General features: G+C 38.8%; 1 protein-coding gene across 2 annotated transcripts in view; it reads right to left on the bottom strand.

The window, feature by feature from the left end:
• Nucleotides 1–690: 690 nt before the first annotated feature.
• PLEKHG2 (pleckstrin homology and RhoGEF domain containing G2) overlaps nt 691–14,303 on the bottom strand; it is a 135,590-nt gene continuing 121,977 nt past the window's right edge. For both annotated transcript variants that reach the window (XM_053721721.1, XM_053721722.1), the window contains exons 18-19: nt 7,167–8,469; nt 691–6,517 (exon numbers count right to left, since the gene is read on the bottom strand). In XM_053721721.1, the coding sequence (XP_053577696.1) occupies nt 3,780–6,517; nt 7,167–8,469 (4,041 nt within the window). In that variant the 3' untranslated portion in view covers nt 691–3,779. The remainder of the gene's footprint in view (nt 6,518–7,166; nt 8,470–14,303) is intronic.

Here is a 14,303-nt window from a genome sequence, read left to right as displayed (position 1 = left end):
GAAAACACAATGCAAGAAATGGTTGTTCCTTCATTGTGTTCAGGTTCTGCTAACTCTGAGTAGCGGCTCTTACATAATCTTGAGGTAGCCCACGCTTTGAAGTTCTATCTCCAAGCTAATTAAGATTTCAGACAAACTGCTGGTTTGTTTTTTACTACTCTGGAACTTGTAAGGAGCAGAATGCTACTAAGGTAGCATTGGCTTCTTGGCTCGAATAAGTGATTCAGAAAGCTTACTTGAAGGCAGGAAAGTCGCCTCCTAGTGTATATTTAGCTCTTCTACAAAAGCAGTTGCAACATCGTGGGTTTTTAAAAATTTCCATTTCAATGTTTGGGCGACCGTTCTAATGACACCTCTACAGACCCTGCTTTGTCTTTCCTACCTATATGTTTCCTATTCTCTACACGGTTATACGTTAAACTATGGAGAGATGGGTGGTGGGAGGAATTTTAAGCTCTGATATGGGTTCTTGACCTCCTCCTAGTGGCAGGAAATATATCCTATATGTTATGGAGGCCTGTGGACCATCATCATTCCGAAAGAAAATAATTTATCAGGTAAGCATACATTTTGTTTTTATCCCAGTTGAAGCTCTCTGCTAATCTAGTTGTTCATAACAGGCACAAATCCTATCCCACACCATGAAAACATACAAAGAGAACATACATATAAGAACATACAAAACCTATGTGTCAGAAAAGTCTTTACTGGTTGTAAAATAGTCACAAAATACAAACAAATAAAAAAACATAGCATGTACATATATAAAAAAGAGCCATAGTTTATCAGGAGTAATTTCTTTCAATATAAATTGTACGTACAGTGGTGTCTCTTTTATCTTACAAATTACAGGTTAAATATGAAAGACATTTTTTAATTTCCGACCACATATCTTCATAGGGATATCCATCCCATTAGGATGGGTCATAGACATCTCAGGCAGGTAAGTGGTAGGACAATATATGAAAATGAGTGTCCTCCGTGTATCGAGACAAGTTGGAACATTATGTGTCCAAATGCCGTTTCATGTAAGGCACTAGACTCCTGGCTTGGCCAATAAAATACACACATATATATGGTACTGTGAGCACAAATACATTAATAATATACAGTAGTTGCAGCTAAAAAAAATAAATGTCTTTTTATTCCAACCCATTGCAGGTCTCCTCTGATCAATGCTTTGTTTTGTTGATCCCAAGGAAATTAAATTCTTAATACTGGATATCCTGATGGGAATATAAAATGTCCATGATAGTATTATTTGGTGTATAGAAATAATGACTACATAACTCTTTCACTTCATTAAAAATAGTATCTATCCCACTAAAGATTGGCCAATGAACACATCCATGACCTTCCTTCTCCAGAAAGAGCTTCCCATTGTCTGTCCCTTGACAGGTCCACAGGGGTTGGTGTAAGCTCCTCACATTTTTATGTACCATACTTTATATCACTAAACTAGCAGGGTTTAAATAGGTGTATGGATAAGAAGAGAGCTAGATCCTTGCAGGGATCCCACAGCAGATGATTTATAGGTTTGGGAGGTTTGGAAATCTTGGTAGATATCTAGATAAATGCTACAGGGACATTCACTCTCGTCTTTGAACTGCAAATCTCATCTTCTAATTTACTAAGGTTTTCTGTATTTATTTATTTATTTATTTAATTTAACAAAACATTCTTATCAAACTGAATACCTCAAGTCTACTAACTTCATAAGCAGGTTTGTGGATTTCAACAACAAGCTACTTCACTGATTCAGTTAGTGAGAAACAATGTGGGCTTCTGATAGTGGAAGTTACAAGTAAGCTCTCATTAGATTGCCATGTTCTCCTGCCAGCAGTTTACAGTATTTCCATTTCCGGCTTTGGATTTAGCTGAGCAGAAAGGCTACACCAAGCCAAATGTCATTGTGACACATTTCCTTTTCAATAAATGCTTTCCCCATAAAACAATATAGTAATTCTTTATGCTTTTGAAACATTTATTCCTCTGCAAACATAAGTCTCAAATTCATCATCACTGTGTGCACAGCAAAGTTTGCACTGAACTGCCCTAAACTCACCCCCTCCCCAGATATAACTTACATGCCCCTTGAGCTACCGCCAAATATCCTTCACAAACATATCTTAACAGCCTAGCATGTAAAGCAAAGTTTACTCTGATATCACCTAAACACCCCCAGACATAACGTTTAAGCCCCAAACCCTAACATCCCAAGCACAGTGATCTGCCCAAAACAGCATTTACAGACATAACTTACAAGCCTCACATCTCAGTATGCCACGTGACATCTTAATCCTCCCCCTAGACATAACTTACAAGCCCCATATCCCAGTGTGCCATGCAAAGCTTAATCTGACCTTCCAAATGCCCCTAGACATGACTTACAAACCTCATATCCAGCGTGCCAAGCAAAGCTTAATGAGAACCCCCATATACCCCAAGACATAACTTAAAAGCTCAACGTGCCAAACAAAATGTACACCCATTTTAGCATATTAAGCAAAGCTCCTTTTACAAACCTACCACATATATTGTTCCCACTTCACACATCTCATCAAGCAATGCAAAGCTCCTCACTATCATTCAATTTTTCATGTAAACACACATACAAAAAACAAACATATACTCCTAAATCACCCTCACAAACTGCATTCAAGCTTTCAATCCCCAATTGTATCCATACCTGGAAATGACCTTCAGGTGTAAGCTTTTTATTAGAATATCCCTACTAAATGCAGCTTATGATTTCCCAGCTATTCGTGAAGTTTTACTCTGTGTTCTCTTTACCAGAATTAAGACTTGTTTGAGATATTTTCTGGGCCATTATTCTAGAATTCAGACTTGTGTTATGTGGTTTAGATATTTGAAAATTGTTCTTTTGGATGTAGACTAGATTCAGAAAATTTTTTATAACCTATGTCCATGCTCATTACCTACAGCCATGGTTATTGTATACAAAATGAATCAAGTAACTTGCTGGGCACTACTGTGAGTGAGCTACCCAAAGCGACTACCTAATGTAAAAAAAAAACAACCTTTGGTATCAAGTGTAAGATAATCTGTTTACATTTTCTTAACAAAGACTTGTCATAACTTCTAATTTAGAACAATGAGTTCTTATTGAGTATTAGCAGAGGTTTTGCCTAGTTGTAATTGGTCGGTAACTGAATCACAGCTTCTAATTTAAGGAATATGTTAGCTCCACTCCTCACCATCAATCTACAATTCAGTTCTATTGAGATAAAGAATAGCTCCTCTAGTAGGTTATAGCAATGAGAAATTTTGGCCAAATAGTAAACAATGTTCTTCTGGCTGAATCAGGAGGAAAACGGATGAAACTTCTGTACCTGAGAAGCAAGAAATTGGTTCTTAATGATGGTGTTAATATTTAGGGCACTGATGCCATTTCTCATTAGTGGAATGCCATTGGTGAAGAGATTTATTATAAAATATAAGTGCAACTTTAAAGCACCACCAGATTAAGAAGTCCTGTCTGGGACATTAACGGTGGTGGTTCCATCTTAATATATATTTAAAAAAAAGTTCAAAACAGTCCTTCATGAATACAAGAAAAGTGCAAACTGGCAAATTGTTATTTCTAGTTAGAATGTTCTTTTTCAATTATTTGATTGATCCCTTTGTCACATCCTATAGTTTAGATGCTTTCAAAATTAGTTCTGTTCAACAAAGTCTCCTGACCTTACAGAACATGGGAAGCATCTTTCTGTGTGTTCATGACATGTATAACAACATGAATCTAGTTATTTAAGACATCATGATTTTGGAGATGGGTCTAAGATGTTACCATTAATGTTGATTTTTCTTATGGTCTGTGATTCTGGAACCTGGAGTAAGGGATGTGTGAGGCTAACCTGTGCATTGCTAAACGAGGATATTCTACCACTGCCCCCAATTTGTATGTTCACAGTGGTGGAATAACTGGTCTTGTGGGTGGCTTTATCTCTTGCATCAGATAATTCTGCAGTGACTCCTTGTAGAGTAGTTTTAGGTAGTTCCATTACCAACAGGTGTGAAGCAGCTGTATCCAGAGAACCTGCCCTTTTTATATATCTGCTTGGTGGTTCATCCATAGACTTGGATGTTCTCAACAAGGTTGCAGACCTCAGATCAGTTTTCTTCTGATTACTAGTGGTCTCATGAGCCTTTAGTGGTCCATACTTTGAGCGTAGTTCACTTACATCTGGCCAGTGGATGCTAGTTAACTCGTGTGAACCAAGGCTTCCCGTGGGAGACTGAACATCAGGGCTCAGACAAGGAGAGGGTCCATTTGCGTACCAAAATCTAGTCTCTTCATCCCCGGACCCTAATGGAGATCTCAGTGTACTTCTAGGACTATTTGCTCTATCTACTCCACTAGCAAAGCCAGTTTTTGTGGACCTTTTGGTGTGGAGTGAGAAACCCTGCAGACCAAGATGAGGGTTTAGTGGACAGGGCAGAGCCGGGGGACTGGTGCAGGTTGGTGTGGAATTTGAAGATGATGAAGATGACTTCTCAAGCTGGCTAAAGGATAGGGGTGTAAAGGAACAAGCTCTGGAGCCAGTGAAAGAAGAAATCCTTGGAGATCTGGGACTGTGACTTGGGGGAGGAGAGCAAACCCGAGTGTGCAAAGGCAGAGGGGATTGGACCCTGGAGTTTGGTTCAGATGCTGTATACTTAGGGGCTGATTTTATAGATGGAGGACATGGAAATGCAATGACAACAGCAGAGCCTGGGGACACACAAACAGGCTCATCTAAAAGTTTAGTCTCCTTATCTGCTATGCACATTTCTTGATTAGATGAAGAAAGACAAACAGGGCTTTGTGATCTCTGAATGAGTGGTTGTGGTGGTGTTATCTTGGAGCCTAATATATTATATTCATTTTTCATACACACATCCTTTGCTAGTGTATTGTTTATAATTATAGGCTTTTGACTATTTAGTGGCTCTGTGGGGGAGGATACATTGCTTTGAGGTAAAGGAGCAACTTTGGGCCTTACACATACAGGTGCAGGACAGGTGGTTTTCTTAAATATTTCTTGTTTTGTTTGAGTTTTTGGGTCTACATCATAGCTCCTGGACTTTGCTAGAGTGCTCCTCTGTACTGCTTTGTTTGCCGACAGATATTTTGAAAGTGCTGCTGCACTTGATAATTTCCTCTGCAGTGTTACATGGGATGGAAGGGTTAGAGGTGTAGTAGACTCTATTTTCTGCTGTTTATTAAGTTGTGGTGTTGGCCGGAGCATACCCTGGAACTCTCTGGCTGTTTCAGTTTTGCTCTTGAAGGAGGAAGAGCGAGTTGCCAAGCTCAGTTTCTTTTCGCCATCCACATTTCCATTTGAAGGTATAGTAAATGTAGAATCTAGCTGAAGTCGCTGCATGACATCCAGCACTGATGGAGAGATGCCTCTAGTTCTTGAGACATGGTTGCTTCTGGAGTGATTATCTGATGAGACATCAAACAAAGTCTTGCACTGTTCTTCATAGTGTGCATTTTGACTGTTCTCTGTAACTTCAGCAGTTAAGGTGGAAGCTATGCTTTTCTTTTCTGCCAGCAATGAGGAATTTGCAGAGGAAGTTTCATATCCTGAAGAGTATGTTGGAATAACATCATTAGAATTTAGCTTATCTTTTAAAGATGAGTCTTTAGATTCCACCGACATTTTGCTGATCTCTTGTGCTATATTTGAAACATCGTTTTCACCATAAATCTTTTTTAAATCACTAACTGGACTTGATATGGGGCCACTGGAATTCAAGATTGTTTTATTTGGATATTCTTCGTGGTTGAGTTCATTCAAGGGCTGCACACTGGATACCATTTTATCAGCTTTATGTTCTGTAGAATCTTCAGAATTCACACTTTCTAAACATGGGTTCTTGATCTTTGTGCAGTATTCAGCCATTTCATTGACAAAATTAGTCTCTTGTTTGATATCCTGGGTATCCACAATAAGATTACATATATCTCCCTCTTGTGAATTATCTTTATTGGTTGGAAGTTCAGCACAATCATGAAGTCTATCTATGTCTGTAACATTTTTAGGTAAAAAGTTTGCAGGTTTAAGTAGTTCATCGTTGCATATAATATTGGTGATTGCTGGTGGACACTCTGGGTTGGTGGCATTTTCTAGTGGAATACTATCAGTAATGACCAATGTCAGCAAATGTCCAGGATCAGAACAAGAATTCTCAGAGGATTTTTGTGACTCTTGTACTGTAGTATTCTGAACAAAGATATCCTCTTTTTCATCTTTAGAACTAGACAATCTCACTAACTCATCAAGAGATGGTTCCTTTGGCATAAAAAGCTCATGCTCATCCCCTGGTGGCTCAGTCGGAAGTATTTGTATCTGTGTGAGGGGTTGAATGGCTGATTCTGATTCTTTTTCATTTCTGTGCAGATCAGTAGAGTTGTTAGGGGCTGCAGAGAGCAGAAAACTGTTTTCCTGAATGCGGTTAATGTGCAGAAGAGTTTCACGGACCAAGACATGACCATACAGTTGCGGTTCTGTGAGAAGAAGTGTGGCACACTATTAACACAATACATCTACAGAATACAAAACTCTACTAGTCATCTGTGATTCTGACACGCCATTTCATGGTATGTTTAAGGCATACAGACAATTATATTGCAACATAAATTAATAGAAAAAGTGTTAAATATAACATGGCTACTGCTAAAAGGTATTTTGTTTCAAAAACATTATATTGCTTTAATTTGATTTTTACTCATATCGCAACTAATCAATTTTGAACTTCTTTTCATGAATACAAATTTGTGTATTCATGCAATGCTACTAATGTGTTTTACCCCTGAGCTGTTAAACTCATAATTAGTTTGAATCAGTAATGTCCCTTTAAGATAATAAATATCCCCTTCTTACAATGCAGTTTTTCTGGGGGCTTCATTTTATTACATTTTAAGGTAATTCCTGTTGTGCTCCAAAGCATACTTGCTTTAAATGTGTTTCCTAAAATGTACCTGGAAAAAAACTTTCAGTGGAGACGACTCTAGAAAACACACTCTAATAACTATAGTAGAATGATAGTCCCCAATTAAGGTTAAGTTTAACATACAGAGATTTAATTAAATTTGTGATACACAGGTTCAAACTAATGTGATAGCGCTGTCACCTCCAATGTTTTTGACCACTCACCTGTAACACTTCTATCTCTTGGCTTCTCCTCAATGACCTGAGGTAGGTTCCTCATTGATGCTTTATTTGTAAGAGGTGGTCTCCTGGTGTCCCCACTCTTTCTCTGTGTCTTCATCCTGCCTATCTTCTCACTGTACATTTTTGCTAGAAGCTGCACCTTGTTGATGATTTTTTCAGAGTTCTCTATCAAACAGCTATCCTCGGCTTCATACAGATCCAGACCAGAAGAACAGAAGGCCACTTTGCCCTCAGCATTGTCACCAGCCAAGCTGCGGACCTCCATGCTGAGGTGACAGCCATGTTTGTTTACCCTTTCCTCAGTGGTGCATTTTTTCTGCTCCTTTCTTGGTTCCCCTTTAACAGGATTTTCTTTTGACATATGATTAACAACATCTACATCAGACTCCTCCATAATGACTAAGTTATTTTCTTGACCTTCCATACTTTTTCTCCACAGCTGCCCTCTCCTTAGAGCTCCATTATTTTCTGGCATGTGTGGTTTCTCCTTTTCCTTCCAGGCCTTTCTGATCTCAGCAGAGGACTTATATTCTGACTCTTGTTCTAATGAAGTTTTTGTGGAGCTCATGTTGTTTTGACACTCTTCCGGCTGATTTTGCTCCCTCTCTAGGCACATTTTTTTAGCAGAATTAACCCGCAAGCCCTCTGTTGCACTTCCATTACTCCCAAACAAGATTCTCTCTCTATCCTTTTTGACCTCTTGTTGCAGAATGTAGTTGAACCTCAAGATTGAGTCCTTAACAACCCCAGTTGGAATGTAGGAGATGCTTTCCTCTTTGCTCAGGTATGAACCTCCTGCCTCAGCGGTTTCATAGTAATTTCTGATCTTCTCAATAAGCAGTCTGTCATTGTGTGTCAAGGTTGAGTCTCTCTTAGTTTTTGGGCTCTTCTCTACTGTTGTATCTGATTTTACTGTTTCTGTTATCCCTTCACTCTCCTCATGAAGGGACGTTTTTATTGCAATGTTTGGTAATTCACCAGGAGATGCAATCTCATTACTGTTTGCAAGCCCTGGTTCCTCCTCTTTTTCCTCCTCCTGCCCTAGTTCTTCCAACTTAGGGAGAGGAGATATCCTGTTGTTTTGGTTCTGCTCGTCTTCCAGTAAAGATTTGCTGTTGGTAGAAGGTGGACTGGTGGAAGGTTCTACACAAACACACCCTGGGGTTGTATTCCCTTCTGTATCTGGGCAGTTATAAAGACAACTATCCTTATCTGTGTCTTGGTTTTGTGAAAGCTTTTTTTCCTCCTCATCCTGAGATGCATCCTGCTTTAAATTATTGTTTATCTGCACATAAGAAAAAAACAAATACAAATTACACTAATAGGAATATGAGGCATATAATTTTGAGAAGTGAAACAGCACAATACAGCAATCTAGTTTGCACTTTTATCAATGGACAAGGATGATAAACAGCATCGCAAGACTCTAATGTGGGGAATCTTTGCCTAGGTGTGCAAAAACTCACCCAAGACTCACCACAACAAAGAGTTGGCATTCCTAGTAAAAGTATTATTTGGACTGCCAGTTCATTTTCCCCTTAAGTTTAGAACAAATTAAATAATCAATACAGTCATCACCAACATATTTTGGAAATTTGGACTCTTTCCTTTCTGTGGTAAATCTAATAAACGTCTCTATTCCACAGTAATGTTCTCCCCAGAAACCTTTTTAATTGGCGCACCACGTGCCTAACTTTACTGACCACCCCTTTAAAATGTAAGCCAATATTTATCTAAAATTAGCAATTTTTTTTTTATATATTTATTACATAAATTATCATTAAATACATTTATATTAAAGCATAACATTAATTTGTGCTTTGTATAGAAGCAAATGTCATAATATTACACTGCCTCCACCCGACTACTTGATAATGCTGATAATAACTTGATAATGTTTGCAACATTTTCTGTGGAGGTAAATCAAAGCAAATTAATAGTTGGCATTGCGGCACACTATGAAGCCACCATGTTAGTGGGTTGCTTCTCACATTGGGTCATAAAGTCAAGTCGTAATTTTGGAGTAACCTGAATATACTGTTTGTCTCTGTATACCTGTTACTGACCTGACTTTTTCTTTTTTGACCATTCTTCTCATTCTTCCCTGAGATAGACCTTGGTTGACTGTATCTGACCCTTCAGCTGTCTAGCCCTTTTGAATGTTTGGACTGCTCATCTGGCATCTGACCCTGCAACAGCCTAATTTTTTAGTGTATATTGTATGCAGCCATGAATAGTAGAGTTTTTAAGGAATGCTTGAAACTATGTAAACTAGGGGAAAGTCTTGTGTAGCGAGGCAGAGAGTTCCACAAAATAGAAGCCATTCTAGATAAGTCCGGTAGACAGGAATAAGAGGAAGTAACGAGAGGAGGAGAAGGAGGGCATGAGCAGAGCGAAGGTGACGGGAGAGAGCTTATCTAGATAGGAGGTCTGAGATGTAGAGGAGAGAAAGTGCACACCTGCGGCCAATCCACAGTCCATAATGGTGTAAATTCATGGGGGAACATATTCACAGTGCAGTGGAAAGAGCACCCGGAGGCAGCAATGCCTTTGATACTCTCCAAAGAAGAAAGCAAATAAACTTTATACGCCTTATTCATTCTTCATTTGCATGGGGCTAATGCAGATTAAAGGGTCATTAAATGTAGTAGAATTGCATAATTAACAAGTGCATAATAAAAAGACTATGCAATATCATTTACTCTGAATTTCAAATAAGCAGTAGATTTGTTTCTGACAAATGTAATTTTCCCCCATTTGCTGGCCCCCTGTATAATGTGTCAGCCATCAGCCAATCACCGACTAAGTATACGTATACACTGTGAACACATTTTGATAATGGAAGTAATTTGGAAAGTCTCTTAAAATTGCCTACTCTCTAAATCACCAGTTGTAATTTCTTTGGCCTAGATTTAGAGTTTGGCGGTAGCCGTCAAAACCAGCGTTAGAGGCTCCTAACGCTGGTTTTAGGCTACCTCCGGTATTTGGAGTCAGTCAAAAAAGGGTCTAACGCTCACTTTTCAGCCGCGACTTTTCCATACCGCAGATCCCCTTACGTCAATTGCGTATCCTATCTTTTCAATGGGATCTTTCTAACTCCGGTATTTAGAGTCGTGGCTGAAGTGAGCGTTAGAAATCTAACGACAAAACTCCAGCCGCAGAGAAAAGCCAGGAGTTAAGAGCTTTCTGGGCTAACGCCGGTTCATAAAGCTCTTAACTACTGTGCTCTAAAGTACACTAACACCCATAAACTACCTATGTACCCCTAAACCGAGGCCCCCCCACATCGCCGCCACTCGATTAAATTTTTTAACCCCTAATCTGGCGACCGCCACCTACGTTATACTTATGTACCCCTAATCTGCTGCCCCTAACACCGCCGACCCCTATATTATATTTATTAACCCCTAACCTGCCCCCCACAACGTCGCAGCCAGCTATCTACAATAATTAACCCCTAATCTTCCGACCGCAAAGAGCCGCCACCTACGTTATCCTTATGTACCCCTAATCTGCTGCCCCTAACACCGCCGACCCCTATATTATATTTATTAACCCCTAATCTGCCCCCCACAACGTCGCCTCCACCTGCCTACACTTATTAACCCCTAATCTGCCGACCGGACTACACCGCTACTATAATAAAGTTATTAACCCCTAATCCGCCTCACTAACCCTATAATAAATAGTATTAACCCCTAATCTGCCCTCTCTAACATCGCCGACACCTAACTTCAATTATTAACCCCTAATCTGCCGACTGGAGCTCACCGCTATTCTAATAAATGTATTAACCCCTAAAGCTAAGTCTAACACTAACACCCCCCTAAATTAAATATAATTTAAATCTAACAAAATTAATTAACTCTTATTAAATAAATTATTCCTATTTAAAGCTAAATACTTACCTGTAAAATAAATCCTAATATAGCTACAATATAAATTATAATGATATTATAGCTATTTTAGGATTAATATTTATTTTACAGGTAACTTTGTATTTATTTTAACCAGGTACAATAGCTATTAAATAGTTAAGAACTATTTAATAGCTAAAATAGTTAAAATAATTACAAATTTACCTGTAAAATAAATCCTAACCTAAGTTGCAATTAAACCTAACACTACACTATCAATAAATTAATTAAATAAAATACCTATAATTATCTACAATTAAACCTAACACTACACTATCAATAAATAAATTAAATACAATTCCTACAAATAAATACAATGAAATAAACTAACTAAAGTACAAAAAATAAAAAAGAACTAAGTTACAAAAAATAAAAAAATATTTACAAACATTAGAAATATATTACAACAATTTTAAACTAATTACACCTACTCTAAGCCCCCTAGTAAAATAACAAAGCCCCCCAAAATAAAAAATGCCCTACCCTATTCTAAATTACTACAGTTCAAATCTCTTTTACCTTACCAGCCCTGAAAAGGGCCCTTTGCGGGGCATGCCCCAAGAAGTTCAGCTCTTTTGCCTGTAAAAAAAAACATACAATACCCCCCCCCAACATTACAACCCACCACCCACATACCCCTAATCTAACCCAAAGCCCCTTAAATAAACCTAACACTAAGCCCCTGAAGATCTCCCTACCTTGAGTCGTCTTCACCCAGCCAAGCCAAATTCTTCATCCAAGCGGAGCAAGAAGAGGTCCTCCATCCGGTAGAAGTCTTCATCCAAGCGGGGCAGAAGAGGTCTTCCATCCGATTGAAGTCTTCATCCAAGAGGCATCTTCTATCGTCATCCATCCGGAGCGGAGCAGCAGCATCCTGAAGACCTCCGACGCGGAACATCCATCCTGGCCGACGACTGAACGACGAATGACAGTTCCTTTAAATGACGTCATCCAAGATGGCGTCCCTCGAATTCCGATTGGCTGATAGGATTCTATCAGCCAATCGGAATTAAGGTAGGAATATTCTGATTGGCTGATTGAATCAGCCAATCAGATTGAGCTTGCATTCTATTGGCTGATCGGAACAGCCAATAGAATGCGAGCTCAATCTGATTGGCTGATTGGATCAGCCAATCGGATTGAACTTGATTCTGATTGGCTGATTCCATCAGCCAATCAGAATATTCCTACCTTAATTCCGATTGGCTGATAGAATCCTATCAGCCAATCGGAATTCGAGGGACGCCATCTTGGATGACGTCATTTAAAGGAACCGTCATTCGTCGTTCAGTCGTCGGCCAGGATGGATGTTCCGCGTCGGAGGTCTTCAGGATGCTGCCGCTCCGGATGGATGACGATAGAAGATGCCTCTTGGATGAAGACTTCAATCGGATGGAAGACCTCTTCTGCCCCGCTTGGATGAAGACTTCTACCGGATGGAGGACCTCTTCTTGCTCCGCTTGGATGAAGAATTTGGCTCGGCTGGGTGAAGACGACTCAAGGTAGGGAGATCTTCAGGGGCTTAGCGTTAGGTTTATTTAAGGGGGGTTTGGTTTAGATTAGGGGTATGTGGGTTGTAATGTTGGGGGGGGTATTGTATTTTTTTTTTTACAGGCAAAAGAGCTGAACTTCTTGGGGCATGCCCCGCAAAGGGCCCTGTTCAGGGCTGGTAAGGTAAAAGAGCTTTGAACTTTAGTAATTTAGAATAGGGTAGGGCATTTTTTTATTTTGGGGGGCTTTGTTGTTTTATTAGGGGGCTTAGAGTAGGTGTAATTAGTTTAAAATTGTTGTAATATATTTCTAATGTTTGTAAATATTTTTTTATTTTTTGTAACTTAGTTCTTTTTTATTTTTTGTACTTTAGTTAGTTTATTTCATTGTATTTATTTGTAGGAATTGTATTTAATTTATTTATTGATAGTGTAGTGTTAGGTTTAATTGTAGATAATTATAGGTATTTTATTTAATTAATTTATTGATAGTGTAGTGTTAGGTTTAATTGTAACTTAGGTTAGGATTTATTTTACAGGTAAATTTGTAATTATTTTAACTATTTTAGATATTAAATAGTTCTTAACTATTTAATAGCTATTGTACCTGGTTAAAATAAATACAAAGTTACCTGTAAAATAAATATTAATCCTAAAATAGCTATAATATAAATATAATTTATATTGTAGCTATATTAGGATTTATTTTACAGGTAAGTATTTAGCTTTAAATAGGAATAATTTATTTAATAAGAGTTAATTTATTTTGTTAGATTAAAATTATATTTAATTTAGGGGGGTGTTAGTGTTAGGGTTAGACTTAGCTTTAGGGGTTAATAATTGAAGTTAGGTGTCGGCGATGTTAGGGAGGGCAGATTAGGGGTTAATACTATTTATTATAGGGTTAGTGAGGCGGATTAGGGGTTAATAACTTTATTATAGTAGCGCTCAGGTCCGCTCGGCAGATTAGGGGTTAATAAGTGTAGGCAGGTGGAGGCGACGTTGTGGGGGGCAGATTAGGGGTTAATAAATATAATATAGGGGTCGGCGTTGTTAGGGGCAGCAGATTAGGGGTACATAGGGATAATGTAAGTAGCGACGGTTTACGGAGCGGCAGATTAGGGGTTAATAATAATATGCAGGGGTCAGCGATGGCGGGGGCGGCAGATTAGGGGTTAATAAGTGTAAGGCTAGGGGTGTTTAGACTCGGGGTACATGTTAGAGTGTTAGGTGCAGACGTAGGAAGTGTTTCCCCATAGCAAACAATGGGGCTGCGTTAGGAGCTGAACGCGGCTTTTTTGCAGGTGTTAGGTTTTTTTTCAGCTCAAACAGCCCCATTGTTTCCTATGGGGGAATCGTGCACGAGCACGTTTTTGAGGCTGGCCGCGTCCGTAAGCAACTCTGGTATCGAGAGTTGCAGTGGTGTTAAATATGCTCTACGCTCCTTTTTTGGAGCCTAACGCAGCCATTCTGTGGACTCTCAATACCAGAGTTATTTAAAAGGTGCGGCCAGAAAAAAGCCAGCGTTAGCTACGCGGGTCGTTACCGACAAAACTCTAAATCTAGCCGTTAATTTTTTACTTTGGGATGTAATGGAAATAATTTGATTGTTTGTTTTGGAATAGCCCTACTTAGGCATTCTTGAATTATTATACCATATTTTTACCTCCTACTAATCAATGTACTCTTTCTTCTGTATGGAACTATTCCAT

The sequence above is a fragment of the Bombina bombina genome, chromosome 7, assembly GCF_027579735.1.
Source record: "Bombina bombina isolate aBomBom1 chromosome 7, aBomBom1.pri, whole genome shotgun sequence".
Classification (NCBI taxonomy): domain Eukaryota; kingdom Metazoa; phylum Chordata; class Amphibia; order Anura; family Bombinatoridae; genus Bombina; species Bombina bombina.
The sequence above is the reverse complement of the archived record's forward strand: the minus strand, read 5'-3'. Positions and strand labels throughout refer to the sequence as shown.